The following is a 26,314-nucleotide window of genomic DNA, read 5'->3' as shown; positions in this document are numbered from 1 at the left end:
TTGCACTATCATGTGATCAGTTCCAGCTATACCTCACCCCCACCCCCCCAACCTCCCCCCCCCCCCCCACCCCCTCACCCCCACCTCACCCCACCCCACCCAATGTGCACACTCAGTCGCGGCTTCGGCCATATCGAAGGTAAAGCATCACATGTTTCGTATTTTAAATGTACCTGTTAAACTCCTTCCGACCAGTCTCTTTACTCCTATCTGGGGGGTCGCATCTTTGAAGTTACACCATCATACAAACTTCTTAAACGGGCTTAAAGTTCACACTTACCAACACCATCATCAACGTGTCAATGACAAAAACATCATTTAAAAATAATCTTACACTTTATCAGATGACATCCAAATCCACCATTATTAAACCGTATACCGCAAACTTGAAGCGCTCATGTCGAGCAGCATCCCGTGGATCTACCAGAGGGGACATCACCCGTATGAACCCACATTATCTAACGGTTAATCAGAAGGCCTGATAGATCAGCTAAACATGGAGGATTAGTTGTCAACAGCTGACAACATTTGACAACATGATCAATGCAATGAACATTGCTTCCAACCACCTGGGAAGTCACGTGAAGGTTAGATTTGCTGCCATGCCCGTCTCCCGATCAGCTGTTACAGGTCTGTCAATTATGTGATTATGTGCATGCAGAAAGGTTAATCAGTCGCTGATATATCTAACGAATTTTGTGTAGGTTTCTGACCCGGAAGGGTATGTCGATGTGACATTTTGGGGCTGGACGTTTGATTTCGATGTTTCATAATGGTTTCTGACAGAGACGCAAGGGATCTGGTCTGTTCTGATACAAAAAAATCTAAATGTCATAAATGCTGATTTATATTTTCCCAAATTACAACAACCGCTCGATCATCTGTAACAGCACCAGCTGCATTGCTGTTGTACAACAGCATTGCTGTTGGTAACAGCTGTTCAGACACATCGTTCATGTTACGTCGTTGTGACGTCGATGTTTCGCTTCAAACCAAATGAGTGATTGGGTTTTGTTCTGTGGTATATTGATGAAACCAAACGATCAGCGGTGATTGAAAACATGTGTTTTACTCAGTGACAAGTCTACCTATTCATATCATAGCTGCGTATTAAATGATTGGTACCTTCATCCTCACAAAGTTTATATATTATCATCTATTCTCAAATCCATCCCCACCCCTCTCCCACTTTTTCCGCTCTCCCCTCAACCCGTGGTCCAACTCTCCTACAACACGAGCTACCCCCTCTTCCCGGCACCCCCACTCTCATAACCCCCACCCCCCTTAAACATACCCAGTCACTTATACGCTAATCTCTCCCTGCGCTACTTCGCACATAATCTCCCATCACCATCGGTACTTTTTGATATTGACATGTACTGAACGTTCTGGGTGACAGGACCTAATACATTACATGTACATTTCAGATGAAATTGATTCGTGTATATATGAAAGACATGACAATCCTGCCTCTAATCTAGGCCTATCGGCAAAGCCATCTACCCTGGGGCTCAACGAACTTGCGTGTTCATCGGGTTCACGGCTGCCTGTCAGTGAAGGCTGACGGGGGGGGGGGGGGTGAGGGGGTAAGGTGTCAATATCTGTCGTACGGACTCCTGATCAAGGGAGATAAAGCACAACTGAATACGTTCCAATTTACCTCTGTTGTATGAGTTGTTACGTTTTAAAGGTAGCCATCGATCGTTCATTCCAAGCGCTGCTTATGTCCAAGGCGAGGCTTACTTTAAGAGCTTTTTTAACCAAAAGTCGTTTTAAAATAGCTTTCAATAAAGACGATGTATTGTTTTTTCGTACACACCTGTGGATGAGAAACCAAAACAAATGTCGATTTCAAGGTCCGTGAATCTGTGATTGGTAACTTGGTGATGAACTCAGGTCACGTCGTGAGGGACTACTTTCCTGGTCGTAGTGCATTGATAGGTTTAACGCGCTTGTGTCGAAAGTTCTAGAGTTTTAGCGTGATTAATATATGTTCTTTCATCATATCCAGATTACACTATCACCGTCGTCTTGACAATCCACAGATTGGGTAAAACTTTTTCGTGTCGGTGGAGGGTTACACTGAATATGAGTAGTAAGCAGTAAGTCGGACGACTATTGTGTTAGGTATTAATGCGACCATGAGAATCAAACGATCATGAGAACAGACAAAATATGCAATATTTTGATGAATTGAGCAAGAAATAGATTACTGCACTCGCACCATATATCTTACAACTCGTTTTTATTCAAAACCTATCTCAGTCGCTATCGCTCGTTAGACACATTTCGAAACTACTCGTTGTAAGATAAGATGTATCTGACTGCCATGTAGTAATGTCTGTGTAAACACAGGGGTTTCTGTAAAAAAGGAATTTCAATATTGTGGCGTTTTTAGTTCACGTGTTACTCGACGTCTTCAAGCCTTTGGGCATCTCTCAATAGCTTCCTTTAATTTAAACAATGGCATTTACTTGTTCAAAGGTTATGGTTAGATCATGGATTTGTTTTGATTACCACAAGAAACTAAACCTACCACTTTTTTAACGATGACAGTACACAATGCTTGATCTGAAGAACCATTTATTTAACCGTGTTTTTAACTTTAAATCGTTAATTTTAAGCAATGATAAAACATCTCATCTTGTCAGATTGATACTTTCTTTCTATGTAATGTGTATAGTTTGGAACAATAAATAACGATGTATTAAATATTCATAATTAAACGCATAATTTACATAAAGAAGAACCATTGTCGGGTGCATGGTTCACAGTGGTCAAATGTCTCACACGAGTGACCTCCCTTTGACCGAAAGACTCAACACAATATGTTTGTACTGTCATTCTGAAACGGTAGTAAAATACTGTCTTATTGCCCACAAATACGCCCACGAACACTCGCTTTGACAGCACATACATAATACAGGCAGTCTACAAGTGAAATATACTTACACAGAAGAGCCATTTAACGTTAGGTAATAAGGGTTCTTAAATCCAGTGATTTTTTTTTCTCAGCTGAGATGAAGTGAGCTTTCATTGCAAAATTCCTTGTTTTTTATACAAAAATAAATGTTGTGCTTGAGGAGTATCAAAGAAAAAAGAAACATTAAGATATACAGATAATATAAATCACAAAGACGTTAACTGATTTCAATATAGGTATCATCTCTTAATGATGGAGAGACATATTAATTTCATTATTGTAAAAAATGTTATATAACATATGAGTTTATTTATATGAGTATTATAATTAAAATCCCCATGTTTAAATTACAGAACAGCGAGTGTACAGCGAGTGAGTATTGTTTTATGCCATATTTAGTAATAGTCCAGCATCATCAGAGCTTGTGACACCAAAAGTGAACTTCACATTGTACAAATGTTGGGACTCGAACCCGGTTTCCAGCACACGCGCTACCCTACCCATATGGCTACTCCACCACGCCTTAAAAGAAAAACAAAATTCAACAGAGCCGAAGACCGACTGCGTTTAATCTGTCACTATTCAAATTAACATCATTTGCATATTCATCATCACGTACAGGTGAAAATGTAATTCTCCTCGCTTCCAGGAAATACACTTCAGAGTGTCAGTATAAATAGTATAACCTATGTGTGTTTATCAGATCGACGTACAGGCAGAAACACATCTTCGAACATTTAACTTCACAAAAGTTTAATTCAACTTGATTACTGAACAGAACTCATACTTTTGCACAATGATAAAAACAAGAATGCGAGAAGTTCAACAAGAACAGTTGTGGATTCACAGAGGGAGATAACTCGTACCAGACTAAATATTAATTCGAAAATACGTTTGAGGGAGCGACCATTTGATATTGTGGTAGACACATGCTCTTTTTTTTCAGTTTTTATAAGTTTGGAGCAACAGTATTCTTTTCAAGGATTCTCGGGGACAATTCAACTTTTTTCGATAAAATCCCCTACAGGTCGTACAACAAACGCATCTGGGATGTAGAGATTCCATGAACTACTACAAGCTTCAGCAACCGATGCGAGTTCAATCATCTGTAACAGATACTAATATGCGACACGATGAGGAAATTTCGCATATCTATGACATCATCTGCGCGCTAGCTAAAACAATCTGTTCGTTCATAATTCTTCCAGCGAAATACCCGTCATTGCTCAATTAGTACAAACAGGTATTAGGCGTACGATAAGTTAGAATCGATCGGCTACTGAATCAGATCGTTGATATATTCAGTTGAGCATTCGCCGTTGATGTTTATAGTATTCATGCATTTACACTATGATTTTATGTCAATAAACTCAATATTTATATTGCAGATATGATCTTCACACAGACATTGATTTCGCGTTGAACAGGTAAGTTAGTATATTTATATTAGTGAGTGAATATAGTTTTACGCAATATTCCAGCAATATCATGGCGGGGGCACCAGAAAAGGGCTTCACACTTGGTACCCATGTGGTGAATCCAGTCTTCGGCGTGACGAGTGAACGCTTTAACCACTAGGATACCAACCGCCCTATATTAATATGAATAATCACAACAATCATACATATTTATGATACAAAGGAGTGCGTTATGATCACCTTGGGACTGAAAAGAAAAAATGCGCCGCCAGGTGTTTTCAACAATATGAAGAACATCACAACGATTTAGTCATATCTTTATTTAATGCATTTATTATAACGTTTACAAACTTTCAGCCTAAACGACGTTTTAATATTTGTTTTATTTATATGATACAGGTCGCTTTGAATCTCTATACATGTAGTATACAGTTAATTAACCATATGTCACTAGTTGATATACATTGAACATTAATATCAATACATCACAAATTGGTACTAAATATATTATGATAGAATACAATCACTTGTTTAGTTGAGGAAATGCAAATATAGCAATGTTTTGGGGAATAATACTTTTCATAATTTTACAAAGTATACGCTACTTTGTAAGGATAAGAATTTATGGATGAACAATTTCTTTATTACAATTAAGAGCGACGTTTCGGTGTAGGTTCTAACACCGTTATCAAGCAGTGCAGTAAGCAAGTATTTATATACACGTAGGAGGCAATATTTATACAGTAGGGTAGACAGTAGGGTAGGTGTATAAACATTGCCTCCTACGTGTATATATACTTGCTTACTGCACTCTGTAAATCACTTGCTTGATAACGGTGTTACAACCTACACCGAAACGTCGCTCTTAATTGTAATAAAGAAGTTGTTCATCCATAAATTCTTATCCTTACTTAGTACTCCAACTTCTAAATGCCTATCAAAGAAGTTATACACTACTTGATATTGAAATTGTACTGTTCGGTATTTATATGACAGTTGAATGGAAATATATACATAGTAGTGACTGACATTTTGTCTCTTTATTTCAACATCGTATTGTCTCACGTACCGATTCTTCGTATCGAGAGAATTACTCAATACTTTGTCCAGCAAACGGATTCATTTATCCGTATTCAAACAGTTTTCAAATAAGGAATAGTAGTTATTTACTATATAGCAGAAATGAATAAATCTAATATTTAAGTTTCCAATTGTACAATTATTTGTACAAGTATCACTTCTCCCCAACTTGTATTTCATTATTCAAATAGAACTGTTTCTACAAAAATACCCCACCCCCTCCCCCCCCCGGTTGTTTACGGCACTGCACATATTAAGTTGAAGAAACGTTCACTTTACGTTTGCACTACGACCAGGAAAGTAGTCCCTCACGACGTGACCTGAGTTCATCACCAAGTTACCAATCACAGATTCACGGACCTTGAAATCGACATTTGTTTTGGTTTCTCATCCACAGGTGTGTACGAAAAAACAATACATCGTCTTTATTGAAAGCTATTTTAAAACGACTTTTGGTTAAAAAAGCTCTTAAAGTAAGCCTCGCCTTGGACATAAGCAGCGCTTGGAATGAACGATCGATGGCTACCTTTAAAACGTAACAACTCATACAACAGAGGTAAATTGGAACGTATTCAGTTGTGCTTTATCTCCCTTGATCAGGAGTCCGTACGACAGATATTGACACCTTACCCCCCCCCCCCCCCCCCCCCCCCACCCCCCACCCCTAGCACTCCCCACCCCCCACCCCAACCCCAATAAAAAACAAACAAACCCAACAAAACATCCTTGTCTTCTTTTTTTTAAACTTACTTGACGAAGTCTGTGAGTCCTTTTTGTCACAATAATCCATATCCGGGTCACATACACGCCCCCGAAAGGTTAAATCGAGAAATACATAATTTATAACTATGTGACATGTTCTATATTTACACGAGAAATGACATAGACAAATATGTTTGAACTGAACAAAACGATCGAGCGAGGCAAAGACGTTAAAATTAATGTTTTACATATTGAAATTCGACATTATTGATATTGTGAGTAACTTTTTAAAACGTTAACCACTTCATCTATACAAATAGCATTTGCATACTTAGCACCACTATGCTGTCGTGTACATATCATAGGCGTTGAATAAAGACGAGTGAAATCTACATCAGTCAATTCCAGACTGCCACACGTGACGCCACGCGCAATACATGTTGGACAAAATCGTAAGGACATGTTAAAGGTTGGAAACACATTCTTTAACACAAACTATCCACAACGTACACATTCTGATAAATCACCAATCTGTTAGTGTCCGATACGTTGGCATATACATTCAATAACAGCGCTATGAGTTACCTTGCGGGGAAGATCAAAGCCCATTGAAAACTAACTTGTCATGAAATGGACATCTGAGGGCTTTGAATGTACCTGACAAACTGACAACCCTTCGTCCGTTGACACATTGTAAGGAGCAAGGTGTAGTACTGATATATACATGTGTATATTTCAAGAATAGCCACAAGGCTTATGAAGCCGCACTCGATAATGGGGAAGGTCAGTGGAAGCAGGCTGAAGACGGTGTTCATATCAATGTCGTTTTCATACCCTTGTCATTCGACATGCCGACACGTGTCGTTTGATCCGATGTAGATGTCAGCATGATTGATGAGTGGAATAATTACTGTTGATCGCAAACAGGTGTACATTTGAAAGCAATTCGTATCTTTCTTGTAATCCCTGTTGCTCTTTGTAAAGGCACGATTTAATTTGAATGACAAAAATACTCCTTGAACGATTTTCAGATATATGTTATACTGTGAATGTGTTCGAAGAAAAAATACGTTTCATAAAAAAACGTTTGAAATCTTGTTTAAATAATCTTGTGAATAGATTCATGTCATTTGTCATTCCAGAACGTTTTCATTGAATATTAATACCATTATACAAAGCTTCAATAAACAATTCGGTTAAAACATGATTCATGAAATCGGAACATTAATAGAATTAAATTTCAAATTAAAACATGCTTTGGGGTTAGAGCACTTGCACGTCCTTCAAAACCATCCCAATGGAAATCCGTTTTTTCCTGTGTAAACTGAACTATTTCTCTAAAATAGTAATTGAATAGTCGACTATTCATCAGGGTAATAGTGCAAGCAACGTTAGGCTGTACATAATGATATTGACAATTTGATTGACAGGTATGGAAAAGCAGTAGTTGTTATGTAAAGCATTTGCTGTGCAATACATACCACTATAGAAGTGTCATTCAGGCGTGATTGACAGGGTTACAGACAGATCAAGTTGTTTGATAATCAAACAGATATTGCCATCTCGATTTGTAATAAACCACTGCGGCTTGATTGACAGCTATTGTAACGGTATTATAGTACGATCTGCAGCGACAGACCAAGTTTGATGTTGCTCATAAAACGCATATTGTCAGTTGAAACAGTTTGTTTGAAAGCTATTACAACGTAATAAGTGTTACCTGTCAATCAAACTTTTATGATAGGCGTATTCTGCAAGTTGCTCTTCTGATACAGTTCTGTACAAAGCGTTGTAGGCTGAAGCAGTGTGGTATTGATCGTTAAAGCACCCGAGGAGTAATTATAAACATATATGTCGGTATAAAAATGTTTTTATCATAATGATAGAATATACAATTACGTTTGAATAACATTTGTTAATAGTGAATTGTAAGAGTCTGTATCACGCGAGGCTTATGAATATAGAATTATAGTCTTCACAAAATGGAAACGGAACTGGTTCCAGTTTGTACATATTTAGCATGAACAAAGCCGCAATCCGGAACCAGTTGCAACATCCAAGGGTAGGCAACTCTTGAGGGAATCGATAACCCTACTTTGGACAAGACAATTTCCATATGGTTTGAAGCTAATACAGTGCCCTGTGTTTCAATACACAATTGAATTTTAATTCCTGTGGCCATTTTGAAACGTTATTATTAATATTGTTAGATTTTACAAATTTTACATTATATACAAGATCAAAGATTCAGTATCTATTGTTTTACCTGATATGGGCAACTATCCTCGCTTATCCGGGGTATTAGATCATTATTCTATACCGATAAATGCCATGACCCAACGCAAGCTTCATCCTGACACTGTTCCAGGATGTATGACCCCGAGAATAGCCATCCAATCAAATTGCACTCATGAGCGAGAAAAATTCTGTGCTAGGTTGAAGTTTAGAAAGGCCTGTTTAGAATGGTGAGTGAGTGAGTTGGGTTTAACGCCGCTTTTAACAGTATTCCAGTTATATCGCGGCGTTCAAATAGAATGGAGATATAATAGCCTGAATAATTTCGGATGGTTCATAACCAAATGCAGGTATACCATAGAGGTTTCATAAAATGCACTCCCCCAAATGTTTCAATAAAATAAATTTCACGTAGTTATCGCAGAGAGATGCGAGACAATGCATTGAAGTGTATATTCAGCGTTCCATATGGCATGCGTTGAAGAAACCTCCCCATCGGCAAGTAAACGGCGTTCCAGGGATCCGTATCGAAAGGGCTTTCGTGAAGCGTGCAGTTCTCAAAAGAATTACATGTGTAGACTAAACTTTCCTTAAAAGAGTTATAGATGCATTGTAATTCCAATTACAAATCTGGTTTTGCACCTCTAAAAATCTAATTTGGAAAATACACCCCAAAACGTGAGTTTATTAAACATAACCTTGCAAAACGCACAGAGAAGTCTCTACCCCCTCCCCCCCCCATCCCCCCCCATCCCCCCACCCCCTACCACCACCCCACCCCAAGACCCCACGCCCCTTCTCCCTCAATCTCTACCATATAGATATTGTGGCTTATTTATGCATGCGTGTTTATGTAGGTACCTAAATTCCACTTTACAATGTCTGTTTAGCCGATTTGTAATCTATTTCTTAGGGCATGAAATTGACAAGTGGGTGACATATCCAGCCGCGCAATTGCTATAGGACGCGGCAGACATGTACAATTATTCATCAGGGGATATGTGTATAATTATAGTAATAGCCTTGACCCACAACTCAAAGAACATAAATGCATGACTGTGTAGTGTAGTGTAGCATACGAAATCTCAGCACGTTGTAAATACCACGCCGGGAACAGATCCATTTACCTTCCACATCGACTTGTCATTCATCACAATTTATAGGTGTATGTGCTCAAAGGACATGCTAATGTATCGTGTATGAACTGAGTCAGGTTGATAAAGGGTTTTGACAGCATCCGGATTGAGTCAGTGAGTCAAAATGGCTCCAAATGAACGAATGTGTTTACTAGTGACACCGTGTATTTATATATGAGGTTAGGTGAAATTGGGTTTAACGTCGCGTCCAAGATTATTGCACTTACTTAGCGACGTGCATGCACGTGTGTGTGTGGCTGCTTGTACTGGTCCGGACTGATGCCGATTTATAGTGCTAGCTCACTGAGATACCATGAGTGAGTGAGTTGGGTTTAACGCTGCTTTTAACAGTATTCCAGTTATATCGCGGCGTGTCAGCTTAATGTGGGAGGAAAGCCCGAAGTGACGCAGGTCTTAGACGTTTACCACTTCGGTGAAACCCACGAGCACGGGTATGGTGCTGACAAACCTAGAAACATAATCGGGTTTCTGGCGTGCCCAAGGGACTCAACTCTGCACAGCGAATCGCGGCGCCTTAGACGACTGGGCCACCCGTGCCCCCCTGAGATACCATGCCGCCCTTTAACATGAATATCCCACTGACACAGTATACTGATTCCGAGCAGACCAGTCCTTGTTTTAGGCCCCTTAATGCCGAGCGTCAGACAGGGTATCAACAAGTACCATCTTTTAACGTCTTTTGGTGTGACGCGGCCGGGGATCGAACCCCGGACCTTCCGCTCTCCGGGCGGACGCTCGACCACTAGACCACGGAGGCGGTCTGTATAGCGCGTATTTTCACAATGGGATCTCATGGTAAACATCCGAATGATGCAATTAAAAATGTAATCATAACGAATCTTACACTTGGGATAACAGTTTCGTAGTAAAGTGCAGATTCTAATACATTTTAAGGGTTAAGCCCATTCCGGATATTGAATAAAACTGTGGAAAAATGGATGCTGCAATTGTACTATTAATATAGAAATATTTGATTCTCATTAATCAATCCTAGGTTTCAAGTTCGGTTTACCGGTATCAAATCTACACATTTCTCTTACGACAAGCTGATTCATTGCAACTAAAAACAATTATGATAACTTGATTATATACTAAAAAACACGATACCAGAGAAAAACTTGTCTCGATTATCCGCCGAAACAGATTTCATTGGGGTATAAAGCAACATAGCAGTGAAACTTATGTGATTGGATCGCGGAAAATATATGATAACACCAGGTGTTCACGAAATGCCGACCTGTATATGACACATATAATGCATTGAAATAAACAATTATTTATTTATTTCACATAAAACTGTGATTGACCACAAATAAAAATATGACCGTAGTTTCTTGAACTCGTTCATATATCGCTGAAAGTGTAACACATGCATTCCCCAAAGCTTCAACATAACTTTCCATTACTGTAACAGATGTAAGAATAAAATCAAGATGACATATCATACCTATTCACGTATGATTCACAATTATGGCAACATAATCTGTATTCAATATATATGCATATTAAGGAAACAAAAGTTGTATATTGGAATTTCTCTTAGAAGACAACGCATTCCAACCGGCAATTTATACAAACCCTATATAATCATGCAAATGACACCGAATTAGTCGTTTTTATAAACACACTTTCCTAATGTTTAATGTATGTCTCCCAGATTCGTTTAAATAATTACCTTCTGTGCAAACCATAGCCAAACAGTTTGGAATGTATCAATGGCGACAGACCCCTGATGATATAACGTCCCCGGCAACAAATTGTCATTATCAAGACGCCATATTAATTCGAACGAACCTAGTGACGTGCTTACACTTAAATATAAGTCCACATAACAAGCTTTTCAATGATCGCATCATTCTATTTTTAAATCATCTGCCGTGGAAGTTAAAGGTCAAAGCGCTATGCATTATCGTTGTAGACCAAGAGAAAATTTAAGGGATACAGGACAGATAATTTCTATAGTAACATAAAGACTGAATGTGTAAACTGGTCATCCGATAAGAGGTGTTTACTCGTAGGGAGTCTTATCACCCTGACCTTGTGGTGCTGTAATTTAATTGTGGCACTCTTACCATTAAAGTTTATTGTTGGGATGAAGGGGGGACTTGTAGGGCAGGAGTGCGTGTAAACAAACGGAGGGGGAGGGGGAGTTATTACCAACTTATTGACAGTGGCATGGGAGGGAACAGAGTGCACGTAGACTCAACGTGGGGATTCTGGGGTATATTGGTTTTGGGAGGAGAGAGGAAAGTGGGGATTCTGGGGTATATGGGTTTTTGGAGGAGAGAGGAAAGTGGGGATTTTGGAGTATATGGGTTCTTGGAGGAGAGAGGAAAGTGGGGATTCTGGGGTATATGGGTTCTTGGAGGAGAGAGGAAAGTGGGGATTCTGGGGTATATGGGTTCTTGAAGGAGAGAGGAAAGTGGGGATTCTGGGGTATATGGGTTCTTGGAGGAGAGAGGAAAGTGGGGATTTTGGGGTATATGGGTTCTTGGAGGAGAGAGGAAAGTGGGGATTCTGGGGTATATGGGTTCTTGGAGGAGAGAGGAAAGTGGTGATTCTGGGGTATATGGGTTCTTGGAGGAGAGAGGAAAGTGGGGATTCTGGGGTATATGGGTTCTTGGAGGAGAGAGGAAAGTGGGGATTCTGGGGTATATGGGTTCTTGGAGGAGAGAGGAAAGTGGGGATTCTGGGGTATATGGGTTCTTGTAGGGGTGAGGAAAGTGGGGATTCTGGGGTATATGGGTTCTTGGAGGAGAGAGGAAAGTGGGGATTCTGGGGTATATGGGTTCTTGTAGGGGTGAGGAAAGTGGGGATTCTGGGGTATATGGGTTCTTGAAGGAGAGAGGAAAGTGGGGATTCGATGGGCTGTATGCGTGATCGTTGGTAATGCTATCACCCACAGGTGTTCATGGTCTTGTATAGATTTTGTTCTGCGCCATATTAGTCACTGCTGTATTAAACAAGTGGGTGGGTAAGTAGGTGGATGAGTGGGGGGATGAGTGAGTGGTTGGGTAAGTGGCTGGGTGAGTGGGTGGTTGAGTAGGTGGATGAGTGGATGAGTGAGTGGGTGGGTGCGTGGGTGGGTGCGTAGGTGGATGAGTAGGTGGATGTGTGACTGGATGAATGGATGGGCGGGTGGTTGGTTGAGTAGGTGGATGAATAGATGGATGTGTGACTGGGTGAGTGTGTGGATGAGTAGGTGGATGAGTGGGTGGGTGAGTGTGTGGATGTGTGAGTGGTTGGTTAAGTGGCTTGGTGATTGAGTGGATGGTTGAGTGCGTGAGTGGATGAGTGGGTGGATGTTTGACTGGATGTGTAGGTGGGTGAGAAGGTGGATGAGAGCCTTGATGAGTTGGTGGATGAGCGGATGGGTGAGCTACGATGTAACAACTGAATGTGTGCAGACAGTCCCATGTAGCGCAGTTCCTGGTTTTCCTGGTAAAGTATCGATTTCCTTGTCAACTATAACCGTGATATTGATAATTGTTGCATTGTACAATATTCATCCAATCGTATAATATTTCTAATACGAATAGATAAGAGACGCACACCGAATTTATACATGCTGGGGTGGAATGATAGACAGATGAAATAAAAGAGAAATGTCCCTATTCATCACAAATCTCAGCTCAACGCAGAGACTATATATCATGAACATTTGTTTTTGAATCACGGTCAGATGGTGATGAAACCTGGTTTTCGCGAAATTGTGAGCGTATCCTGCCATTACAAACACACGCAAAGGCAAGTCAATTGTCCACCCCCGTAAAACACAGGAGAGGTACAAGACAAAACAGGGAATTGCGTCGGACATTATTTTTGTCGCAGATGCGTCAAACTTGGAAATGTATCTAACATGTCTATCATATAACTTTTTGGAAGCTTTACTGCTATATTGAATGTTGTAACCTTGATACACGTACTATAGATATGTTCATAAAAAAATGTGCAGACAGAAGAGGGTACTACAACTAAATCACACCACATCGAATATTGTTTTACGCCGCTTATAGCAACATTCCAGTCATATCGAGGACGAGGACACCACTAAGCTTAGCTCACCGCCATACGGTTAGGAGAGAGTTTTTTTGCCTAGTGAAACAAAATCATAAGCAAATATTCGGGGTTCGATGATACATAACAAGCCAGACTGTATCCCAAAGTCCTCACTGGACATCGTTTGACGTTGAGATTGTATTAGCGCTTCCGGCGAAACGGAATTCGCACATGGTAGAAACCTGGCTTCTTTGCTGCTCAAAATCTGCCGCACGTGCTGAGGTGAAAACTAAGGCCTGGGCACCGATCCAGATGAAGAATCTTTTAGGGGGATGGGGAGATGAGGTTGGAGATGCGAATCGTTTGTTATACACAATTAAGGAATTTTGAAAAAAGTTACGAGGACCCAGTAGATCGCATTGTTTAAAAAATATCCATAACATGTTCAGATCGATTTGGATAGTATTAGATTCCGCACTTCCGTGTGTGAGATATTTAGGTTCTCAGGAGACAAAAACATTCATCTTTGGCCACAGACAGGCTGTGGTCTTTTTCATCCATACTGATTTACTTGATCAAGCAGTAAGAAGTGTAAAAAGGAAAATACTAAGTTGTCAGTCATATGCCAACGTCGTGATTTTTATAACAAAAGTTTTTCGTAAATTGAAAGTTAGAGCCGAGCGAAGCCTTATCAAAGATGTATATTTGGAATGAATCAAATCTACACACGGCAATGCTGACACCAAAATAGTCAGCAAAAAGAGATGATTAACAGACAGACTGGTGGACAGACTGATGTACAGTCAGACTTGTATATAAACAAACTGATGGTCAGGTCAGTGGGCGGACGCTTCTCGCAGACTGGCAGATGGACAGATTTATAGTTCACAGGTCAGACAGACACATTAACATACAGACTATCAGTCAGTCAGACATGGCGTAGGTTCCTGATTAGACATACGACATACAGACATACGACATACGACATACAGACAGATGGACACGCATCAAGACGTTGGCAGATATGGTGCTCAGAATACCAGAATGTGGATAAGGATGTGTGCGTGTGCATGCGTGCGTGCGTGCGTGCGTGCGTGCGTGCGTGCGTGTGTGCGCGTGCGTGATCGTGTGTGTTGTATATATGAATCATTTAAAATACATATATAACTGATATAACGATATATTAACAAGCGACAATGTATGACCATGTATTTATAGCATTTTTATGAAAAGGTCAGATGTGCCTTTCAGCATTACCGTGTTTTGAATTTTTATACTTTCTTAGGCAACAAAGACTTCATCATTGTGGACAGATTTATCGTGTTTACTTTTTGATCTACACAGATGTGCCTGATCATGTGGTAAGAAGTTTTAGAAAGAGGAAGTGAGTTGTGTTTTACGCCGCTTTGACAATTATTACAGCTTCGAGGCGAGTCAGCTTCAGCGTGGGAAGAAAGTGATGCAGGTCTTAGACGTTATTATATTTTTGAACTCATGAGCATAGGTATGAGTATGGTGCTGAAGCCAATAATCACCAACCTTATCACTCGCGACCAGCGGATCCTGGCGCGGTAAAGGGACGTAACAAATGACTACTGTACGCACTGCAGCGTCTTTGGCCACCATGGTCTCGTGTTCCACCTATAAAACGAGAAACTAGCTGGACAGACCAAGAACATCATACGTTAAGTATTAAGCCTTTTAGGAAAAGTCGTTTCTATTTTCGATATTTATCTACATTATTTACAGGCCCATTTTGTTATGAATGCAGATGTTGCGTACAGTTAATCAAAATATTCCAAATTATTGCCATTCTTTTGCGAAAGCATTTTTTACAGTGACAAGCATCCTGCATTATACATTCACCCGAAGTGTCACAAAATTCTGACGTCGGTCGCGACAATCGGGTCACGGTTTAATTTGTACGACAACCGTAAACCAGCACCGTCTGGGCCGGTTTTCGTCACACAGACAGCAACATGGCCGCACACTGTACGTATCAAATACGGCAGTAAAACTGTCTATGGCGGCGTCTGGGCGACCTGTTACCTATATTAATTTTGCACCTCCTTCATTTCAGCGTAGTTATCGCCATTGCCTCGGGGATTTGGGGAATGTATAGCAACCCTACAGAGTGTAAGCACGTGGTCGTGGAGAGACAGAAAACATGATCGGATTTGTTGAATTTCTCGCGTTTCGCCTTCAGGGGTGAAACTCGCCTTGTCGTCTGTTGGGTCTTAGCAAACATGGTGTGCTTGTGTTTACGCGAGTATGTAAGTTAAATTTGAAATGAATTTAAATTCCAGGCATCACACCCGCCCAGAAACACTCGTGTTCAAGAATCGCAACGGTCTGGAGCTTAAAAGTTTCACCTATTCCGAGGCGTGTCTATCAATTTCCCTATAGTTTTGGTCGTGAGGGCTCCCAGGCGAGTCTAGATCCCAGTTGGCCTTCTCAGGAACACAGTCCGAGGCACCCTCACCCTAGACTTGCAAAGTCTCTATTGCATTATTAATAGTTTAAATCGTAATTTCTTGATTATTCAAATGATAAGAACAAGTTTTCCCTATGACGGACTGGCGTCCTAGTCTAGACTTGCCTGTTATAAGAATAGAATTACTATACACCAGTTGATTCACCAGTCAGTTCAGCCTTGGAGCAAGGTTATCCTTATCCTAAAATAGACTTACCATGCATTTGGAAAAGCAACGTTATTTATGATTATATATTTAAGGCACATTTGATCTTGCCCAAGACTTGTTTTCGAATGATTATTTATTCCTTTACTTTTACAGATTTTGTTTTTCAAATTCCGCCTGGCATTTCTTGTCTTTTCCAAGTCATGGTGAAATTTCTGGTTACTCTCATTCCCAATTAATAGCACTTTGAAAGGGAAAGGTTGAAAGGAATGGAAACCATCGCGGTCTGACTGTCATTGTGATCCGAATTAAAACTATTTCAGGCTACATCCAATCGTGAATGTTCTCTTCATGTTGAGCACAATACCATCAGTTCCAGCTCACGGCGTCTTGATTTCTCGGTTGTAGGCGCTTTAGATCTAGAGCATATATATTTTTTTCAAATTTCACGGAGAGAGACAGTTTGCTTACCGTGCAACTAAGCGTTTCAGTGAAAGTGTCACCAAAGGCCTGTCATTCCAGACGTTTGTGTTTGACATTTAGCTTGTCAACATGGTTTTTTCATGCTAAAGCCTTTAGATGGAGTTTTCTCATCTCCTTACATCCTTTTTGTTTGATTGTTGTTTAACACCGCACTCCGCCATATTCAAGCTCTGAGACGGTTGTTTGTAAATAATCGAGTCTGGACTAGACAATCCAGTGATTGACATCATGACCATAGATCTCCGCAATACGATGGGATACGATGACATGCATCAACCAGGTCAGCGAGCCTGACCCCTTGATCTCGTTAGCCTCTTACGATAAGAATAGTCGCCTTTTACTACAAGCTTGGTTTAGGGAACATCTTCACTGGTTGATATTTAACAAAAATAGCATTTGCATTTTCAAAATGAAAATTGGCGGTGCTAGTCGTCGTGGAACAGGGCATGCTTAGCCTCGCGAACACCTGGTGTCATCACAGATCAAAACATATCCCGACAGCCCTGTGAACTACATAAACATGATAAGCATATATTCACACTTGATCCGGGTGTTTTCTGGCCTAATGGTCCATGAAGTCCACATCACTATAATAAAATAGTTTCAGTTGCCTACTCGAGACTCAATTATCTCATGAGTGAGTGAGTGAGTTGGGTTTAACGCTGCTTTTAACAGTATTCCAGTTATATCACGGCCTGTCAGCTTAATGTGGGAGGAAAGCCCGAACTGATGCAGGTGTCAGACGTTTAACACTTCGGTGAAACCCACGAGCACAGGTATGGTGCTGACAAACCTAGAAACATCATCGGGGTGAAACGGGATTCGAACCCACAATCATAGGTTTCTGGCGTGTCCAGGGGACGCAACTCTGCACAGCGAATCGCGGCGCCTTAGACGACTGGGCCACCCGTGTCCCCAATTATCTCATGACATTAGGCCACAGAAAAAACAAGTTTCTCATCAATTCCAGATTTTAAAAAAGGCAATGTGACCTGGCTTTTTGTCTTTTCTTTAACCACGTTTGTATACATGCCCTTGGGCGGTCGGGTAGCCTAGTGGTTAACGCGTTCACTCGTCACGCTGAAGACCCGGGTTCGATTCTCGACATGGGTACAATGTGGAAAAGCCCATTCTTGGTGTCCCCCGCCGTGATAGTGCTGGAATATTTGAAACCTATCAAATGCTTTCGAAGTGAACAACACACGTTTGTTGTTTAATCCAATATGTCCTACTTGTCCTCTGATGAAGCGTTTATTTATTTATTTTAACGGTTTGGTTGGCGACTAAAGGGATCGGTGTGGTCAGGCGACTTGATTGATGTATGCCATCGTATCGCAAATGCGTAGAACGATGCTCATTATGTCAATCCCTGGATTGTCTGGTCAAGACTCGATTTTTGCAAATTGCAAACAAAACCTAAGTATCAAGAGAACTGTGCTGTGAACAGTAGTTGAGGTACAGTACCTCTTGTCAGTGGGATGCAGGATGATAGCCAGCTGTGATGCGGGTCCCAGACGTTTACCACGCCATATTATTTGGTGAAACCCATGAACAAGGTATGGTGATGATATCACCAAATTAAGAACATAAAAACACTGAACAAGGAAAATTAAAACAGCTTCTGTTCAGATGTATATGTTTGGTGTTTTATTTCGTTTAGTCTATTTTGTATCTTTCTCTTCCAAATGACAGTCCCTGGAAATATCATGTAGTACTGGGACTTGGCTGCCATACATAACCCGAAACAAATATATCCATTACAGCCCATGCACGTCTATAATCGTCTAGATTACCGCTGTTTATCTGGGCTCCTTTTTATTATGTTTTGTTATATTAATTTACAACTGTTCTTTCCATAAAATTCTGTAACTAGATGTTAGTCTTCGATGTAAAGGGACATTGCGCGATTCACCACCCTGTGAAATCTACTAATGACGCTATCTATATAAATTCAGCTGGTCCTTGCAGATCGCTGAATTCGCGCTCATGTTAAAGAATTCATGTTTTACGCTTGATGAATCCTTTTTGAAATTTTTAAACACTATGTTTATTGACTAAAATGTGCATTTAGAAAAATTAGTTTTCATTTTTTAACGACATTTTCCCCATCTTGTTTTGACCCTCAATGTTTAATTGCAGTACGACAGTGACAGCAGGTGTGTTGTACACACATTCTTGAAAAACAAATTATACAGTACTTCTTTTTGACGGGGAATATACCAGCCTGTGCTGAATTCAACCGTGATTCATTTCACATAACAACACCTGATCACACCTGTCAGTCTATCTTGTCTGCAGTGAAATCGACAAGAGTGTCTCATGACAGTTGCGGATGAGCGATCAACGTTCGCGTATCTTCCCAGGTTTCGCTATCTGCGGACAATAGTCGTTTCAACATGCTGGTAAATCTAGAAGCTTGTATGCGTTGAAACACATAAAAATAAAAGCTACAACGCACAGAAATACATTATCTGATATGATTTCGTGGCAGGGCTATTGAGAAGGCAGTGAAATTTGATAGCTATCGTTCACGGGCTCTTAGCGGATGCAGAGTTCAGAAGTTTGTACTTTTCAAAGTCTTTAATGGCATGATCATCACCGTGAATGGGTGTGTGTACAAAGGTAGAAGGTGTATCTGTGTTGACAGTTTGCAGTCATACCATATACCGAACAATCTTAGTTAGGGCGGTATAATTTAACAAATAGTTTATGACCTAACCCACGCCTGTAATTAACCTTTGGCCTCAACGGCATGTTCATAATCAACCCTAGCCTCTGTCAATAACTTTTGGCCTCAACGTCATGTTCATGATCAACCAAGGCCTTTCATTAACGTTTGGCCTCAACGTCATGTTCATAATCAACCCAAGCCTCTGTCAATAACTTTTGGCCTCAACGTCATGTTCATGATCAACCAAGGCCTTTCATTAACTTTTGGCCTCAACGTCATGTTCATAATCAACCAAGGCCTTTCATTAACTTTTGGCCTCAACGTCATGTTCATGATCAACCCAAGCCTCTGTCAATAACTTTTGGCCTCAACGTCATGTTCATAATCAACCCAAGCCTCTGTCAATAACTTTTGGCCTCAACGGCATGTTCATAATCAACCCAAGCCTCTGTCAATAACTTTTGGCCTCAACGTCATGTTCATAATCAACCCAAGCCTCTGTCAATAACTTTTGGCCTCAACGTCATGTTCATGATCAACCAAGGCCTTTCATTAACTTTTGGCCTCAAGGTCATGTTCATGATCAACCAAGGCCTTTCATTAACTTTTGGCCTCAACGTCATGTTCATAATCAACCAAGGCCTTTCATTAACCTTTGGCCTCAACGTCATGTTCATGATCAACCAAGGCCTTTCATAAACTTTTGGCCTCAACGTCATGTTCATAATCAACCCAAGCCTCTGTCAATAACTTTTGGCCTCAACGTCATGTTCATGATCAACCAAGGCCTTTCATTAACTTTTGGCCTCAACGTCATGTTCATGATCAACCAAGGCCTTTCATAAACTTTTGGCCTCAACGTCATGTTCATGATCAACCAAGGCCTTTCATTAACTTTTGGCCTCAACGTCATGTTCATGATCAACCAAGGCCTTTCATTAACTTTTGGCCTCAACGTCATGTTCATGATCAACCAACGCCTCTCATTAACTTTTGGCCTCAACGTCATGTCCAGATAATGTCTTGACCATTGAATACTTATATCTAATCATTCACATCGGGTATTGATAGTTTTCTTAAACCAATGAGTAGATTGTTCTTTAATTTAATTCTTTGGATATGCCGTTTCAGGTGACTTCTTGTGAGCATATGTCCGTGTGCTTCTCCAGGTGAGTCGCATTGCATGGTGATATATGTCGCAGTTACAATGAGCGAGATGTTTCACATTTGTGCACTATTCACTGCGGCGGAGCCTGCATTCCGTCAGTTAGAACAGGTCTTTAAAGACATACCGACGTGTATACCAGCTGTGAAAGTGACTGCAGGAGATAATTACGCAGTGTTCTACTATTAGGTTGTCGAATTTCGTCATGCGTATTTTACGTAAGCAACTCAAAATTAATTAGGTTGTGATTAATAATAATGCTTTAGTTTGCGTATTTTAAGCAAATGCGCAGCTTTTATGGAGCTCTGTGTCACTGTGTGCCAAAATGGTTCTTCTTTCAAAGGAATAAAAATAGATCTAACTTGAAAGTGAAATAACAGGCCCCAAGTTAGACTTGCACATGTCTCGGAAATAATTATTAGTTTCAATCAAAATTCCTAGATACATAAAAGATGAAGATGTCCCTATAAGAGACTGATGTATTATCCGCTATGTAGAATATATAGACTTGTCTTACTGTACATTAATGGAATTATCATTCAGTACAGCCTTGGCGCAAGTCTAGCCCTGTGTATCCAATACTGGCCGTACGAGCGGACAACGAGGATCGGATGGACCGGCTCTGGGACTTCACCGATGGCGTGGATAGTTGCTCATGATTTCAGCCACTGGTTCGTCTGTCCAGACCCGATTACTTACATACCGTCGTGATATACCTAAACATCTGATCATGCCAATCCAGACCTCCAACAGTTTAACACAGACGTAAGACAGCCTTAACACTAAGACCGATTTGGGGAAATGGGCCAAGGTGTGAAGACCATGGCCACACTGGTACTACTTAGAGAATTCCCCTTGGTTTAGTGGATAGAGTGTCTGTTCGGAGAGCGGGGGGTCGGGGTTTGATCCCCGGTCGCCTCATACCAAATGACGTTAAAAGATAGTACTTGTTGTTACCCGGCCTGGCACTCGGCATTTGGGGCTAAAACAAGGACTGGTCGATTCGGAGTCAGTATACTGTGTCTGAGTGGGGTATTCATGTTAAACTGCGGCATGGTATCTCAGCGGGCTGGCACTATAACACCGGGATAGTCCGGACTAGTACAAGCAGCCACAAACACACACGTGCATGCATGTCGCTTTGTAAGTGCCATAATCTTGGACGCGACGTTAAACCCATTTCACCTCACCTATCAAGTAATGTATTGCTGCACTGCGTTATCATTGCGTGCAATCTGCATGTATTTTAATACAAACGTCAACCTTACAATTAATAATTATATTGTGCACAAAAGAGAATTTATGTAAAATAAAAAAGTTCATAGATTATATGTTTGTTTACATCATCACAACACATTTCAGACCCAGTGTCATCGCAAATTCTTCAATTCAAAATTGAACAAATTCACAAATTGTGAAAACAGATGCATCGTTTAATCGCTTACAATGCTATAAAGTAGATGAGATAAACTGCAAAAGGGTAAATTTCCATTAAAATTGAGGATGCATACATTTCAGATAAAAAAAATATTTGGCCATTGTCATCACAATTGATCGTCCATCCTGCGCAGTTTCCTGGTTCCTATTACATCCCTTCCAGGGCTGAAATACAACCCTGTTGCAAGCCGAGGGAGGAAAAAACCCGGCAATTCAAAAACTTCTGCAATATTTAAAGTTTATCAATAATTCCTCGTTAAATCACTCGCTCGGAACGTAGGCCTTTGTAAATGTTTTGCCACGAACAACAGAGCCTACAACAGAGCCTACGACAGAATACCTTCTCGGTAGCGATATTGGGCGTCCGGAGATATTTGATACACGCAGAAGGCTTACGTGCCCAGTTTATAGTCACGAAACAGCACCTTGAGACTTTTAGGTGACTAGTTTATACACGAAAGGTGGTCTTGGTGTGGTTTTAACTCGCGTATTGGGAGACGAAGCACATTGTCTTCAAGCGATCTCGAGAGGTATGTACTGTCTTTGTGACCTGGCTCGTTGAAAGGTTTAATTTGCTACTCATGAGGTTGTTTAGCTTCAGTAAAGATGGACTATGGAAATATTTCGTATCGGATAGTCTGTAACCGATTTACCTAATATGAATACACCTTCAACTAAATTTCGGATAATTCTGGAATTTACTTTTGTCGCTCATTTGTGTGGCGATGGTGGCCAAATGTGTTGAGCAATATGGTTTCCTTGTCGGGAATAGTTTTAAATGTAAGTTGATTAAAATGTTAGAAATCCGTTCCAAACATTAACTACGAAACATATGAAACATTCAAATGTGTCAGTATTAATTAACACATCACGTACTTATATCACGTACTTACTTGAGGTTTTCAAACCTCACGAAATCATGTTAACCATCGAACATATTTCAGGTTCGGTATTTCGAGTCAAGCGAAGGATTGAGTAAAGAGGGTTCAACGATAAAGTTGTATCGTTTTTGTGTTCGACCTAACGGTTTTTTTCTTCGAGATAACGAGGTTTTGTTTTATTCGAGAGTCCGTTGTCTCGACATAATATTTTCAACGAAATATCTTTATGGCCCGTGGAGTCCTTTAGGAATTGTGGCTTTAACTCGGCACTCCTCTTCTTTCGAAAAACGGGTAACTCGACGAATATTCGACGCACATCACACTTGGGTATATGCTTGGGTGTCGATATTAACGCTGTCTAATGAACCTCTATGTAAGTTAGCTTGATATAATGTAAATCAGTGGCAATAGCAATGTAATATATACTACTTAAAACAAATTAAGAGAACCCGGGTTTTTTCACAAAAGGTTGGGGCGGTCGGGTAGCCTAGTGGTTAGAGCGTTCGCTCGTCACGCCGAAGATCCGGGTTCGATTCCCGACATGGGTACAATGTGTGAAGCCCATTTCTGGTGACCCCCGCCGTGATATTGCTGGAATATTGCTCAAAGCGGCGTAAAACCATACTCACTCACTCACTCACATAAGGGTCAAGCTGTCATGGTCATGACAGATTAATTATAGTCACAAGAAAAATCGAGTGTTCTTAACTTATTTTGAATGGTATACATTGCATTAATGTTTAATCAAAGGTTCCTGTCATATGATGAATATCTGTTTCATGCTTTGGGTCACAAATGTGTATTTAATTATTTTGGTGATTTCATTCAAATGTAAATCTGTTTAATGGCCGAGTTTGGGGGATTTTGTCCGTAACTTAACACACAAAATTCTTTGTGAAGTGTATTAATAGTTAAAACATCCCTGTTTCGAAAATGCGCCCAAGCAGGTCCCATTGGGTACATTTCGATGTTTCTTATGTTCCAACGTTGAAACTCTAAGCACAAAGGAATGATAAATCATTTCCGTGGTGGAGGTTTTCTGGTTATTTCTGGAGTAGTTGGTCTTTTTCTATATTTCTTCCCTAAAAACACGCGACACATTTACACCGGTTCCCCGTGACCTACTTTCAAAGTGCAGAATCCATTCCTCGTTCGACCAAAACACGAACCCAAGAACCTCCTAACTCGAACCCAATGACAGTACTAAATCCTATTCGTAGGCCTTCAAGTTCGAAATATCCAAACTCGAATCTCTCAGAAGCCACAATAATCAGATCTCACATATGCGACCTAATGTGACGACTGCTGATCACAAATCATAGAATTGCAACCGAGAAGCGTCCCTTCCCGGGCTCACGCAACAGCTTGTGTCGGACAGCTTGTGTCGGACAGGTTGTGTCGGACAGGTTGTGTCGGACAGGTTGCCGTGCCAGGTGAGGTTGCTTCCGTGTGTCAAGTTACATTGTCGTGATTTATTTGTGTCTCGCACAAAAACCAACCTCTCCACCATTGTAACTCCCCGCCTGCATTCTATAAACTAGGATCAGCTCGCCGGCTCAAGCCAAGCGCAGTATACCTCGAGTTACAAATGGGTAAAAGATAGCCTCTCGTTTGGAGCTTATCAGATAGATTAGAGCTGCGACCTCTCGCGGAGATATTTTCTCTGGCGTGTGTTTTTTTTCAACGCGTGAGTCGAAATTAATTCAGTTGGTGAACGTGTGAATAGGGCTTCCTTTCAGGCCACGTTGCGATGGGGGTTAAACTTGAATCTGGAAATAAAGTTTAGGAGTGAACATATAAGTTTCGAGTGGCGAACGGTTTATGCAGCATTTATGACGCTCTGCCTGGATAAGTGGTAGGCCGTCTCCATTTTATCAGCCACGTCAAGTTATTATCGTTATAAATTATATAGCCTTCTCTCTGGCCGATGTTACTTGTCAGAGTATTCGTCCAAAGGCTGTCAGTTGGCCATTCTGCTTCGGACGTATATAAGGTAGGACGTTTCCTGATTTTCTACGCTCTGTCAAACATACACTTGTTTCCTACCCTATATGCACCCATGGCTAACTTACACGATGTTCAAGACTTTGTCAGATGGGATGTGTCCTGGAAACTGTTATATTCATATATCTTCTGTGAATAGTGTGCGTTGGTAGAGTACATGCCAATACTGTGAAAGGACAAAACCTTTAACCTTTAATTCAGAGTCCATGACTCTAAATATAGTTCGCGATTACTCTTGCCAGTTTAATCTCAACCCTGACCTAGATGTGTATTCAAGTATTTAAACAAATCCTGTGGTTTTAGGTCATCCGATTCTTGATTTGTGTTATAAACACTAGCTTCACTAAGTACATTCAGAAATATTGGAATGTGTAAGCCTGTAGCATGTCTAGGCACTCGCCTTCCGCCCCGGCTGTCTAAACGGGAATATGGCATCTTTGATTTACGCAGTTTTGTTAATGGACCCTGGCTTATATGTCTTTAGCGTCGATGGCGGTTGATAGCAGGCCGGTGTGACAAACCGTATGTCACCAGCAACCACGTTTATATTTCTGTTGATAATCTTTGCACTTACTTTGCTTTGCGCTTAAATAACAGCTGACAAAAGAATCGATTAGAAATCGCCACGATATAGCAGTAGTGGACGCGCTTTCTGCAACCGTGTATATTACATCGTTGGGACCGACGGCGAACAATTAGGCTGTGTAATTTTAGAAGGGTTCTAATATTTCAATATGCGCATCCCATGTATTGTTGGCGCTGCAGTTGCCAACAAAAGACTGTGACAGTTCGCTGTTACTTCCCGCCATTCAGGCTCGCAGACGACAATTTAGACGATGCGGCTTGTCGGAAATAGCTGCTCATGTAGACTCGATATGGAGGAGAATGGCAGTAGGTATTCAGACATACTAACTCCGCTTCTCTTCTTTGCAGAGGGAGCTGAAAATAGGCCTCAACACGTTGCATATCCTTCATACCCAGCACTAGCCGCCATTTTGCCGTAATGGCGGACAAGTGTTGCTGGGCTTATGCTGGACGAAGGACGTGTTTTATGGTGTGGGAGTAGCTTCGATGAGCTTATACACTTCGTTCACCTTTACGCCTACCCTGTAGATCCGAATTTGTGTGATATTCGATTGACGAATTCGTACCTGCGGTGTACAGTGTAATGGCGGAACACTCAGCGATGGAGCGGTGGAGTTTGGGCGACAGGTACAGGGGCCGGGCCTCGTTACACGGATGGCTGCTCGTTACTTTGCATGACCGAGAAGAACTGTGACACATATTTTGTGCATTTGAACGATGCTTGCCGACTTATGTGTCCTTCCATCTAGGCATGTCAAGACGTCTTGACAACTTTATTGGCGATTTTTCTTTCCAACTTTGGTTTTTACGACATAACTCCCTGGCAGAAGGTGTGTCCTCATCCAAACCAATTAACCCAAGTGTATTGGCTGTTTATTCTTCCAGACTATGATTGTATATTTACGTTAATTTTCCTCTAGGTGTATCCTCACCCT

At 40.8% G+C, this 26,314-nt stretch overlaps 1 protein-coding gene across 1 annotated transcript in view; it reads right to left on the bottom strand.

Moving 5' to 3' along the window:
- LOC139463607 (uncharacterized) overlaps nucleotides 1-26,078 on the bottom strand; it is a 37,162-nt gene extending 11,084 nt beyond the window's left edge. The window contains exon 1 of the mRNA XM_071244878.1: nucleotides 25,946-26,078. Within this exon, the coding sequence (XP_071100979.1) occupies nucleotides 25,946-26,078 (133 nt within the window). The remainder of the gene's footprint in view (nucleotides 1-25,945) is intronic.
- Nucleotides 26,079-26,314: the final 236 nt, after the last annotated feature.

The sequence above is a fragment of the Haliotis cracherodii genome, unplaced genomic scaffold (assembly GCF_022045235.1).
Source record: "Haliotis cracherodii isolate W230 unplaced genomic scaffold, xgHalCrac1.p SCAF_16, whole genome shotgun sequence".
In the NCBI taxonomy this organism is placed as follows: domain Eukaryota; kingdom Metazoa; phylum Mollusca; class Gastropoda; order Lepetellida; family Haliotidae; genus Haliotis; species Haliotis cracherodii.
Note: the sequence above shows the minus strand (reverse complement) of the source record. Positions and strands in the feature narration are given on the sequence as shown.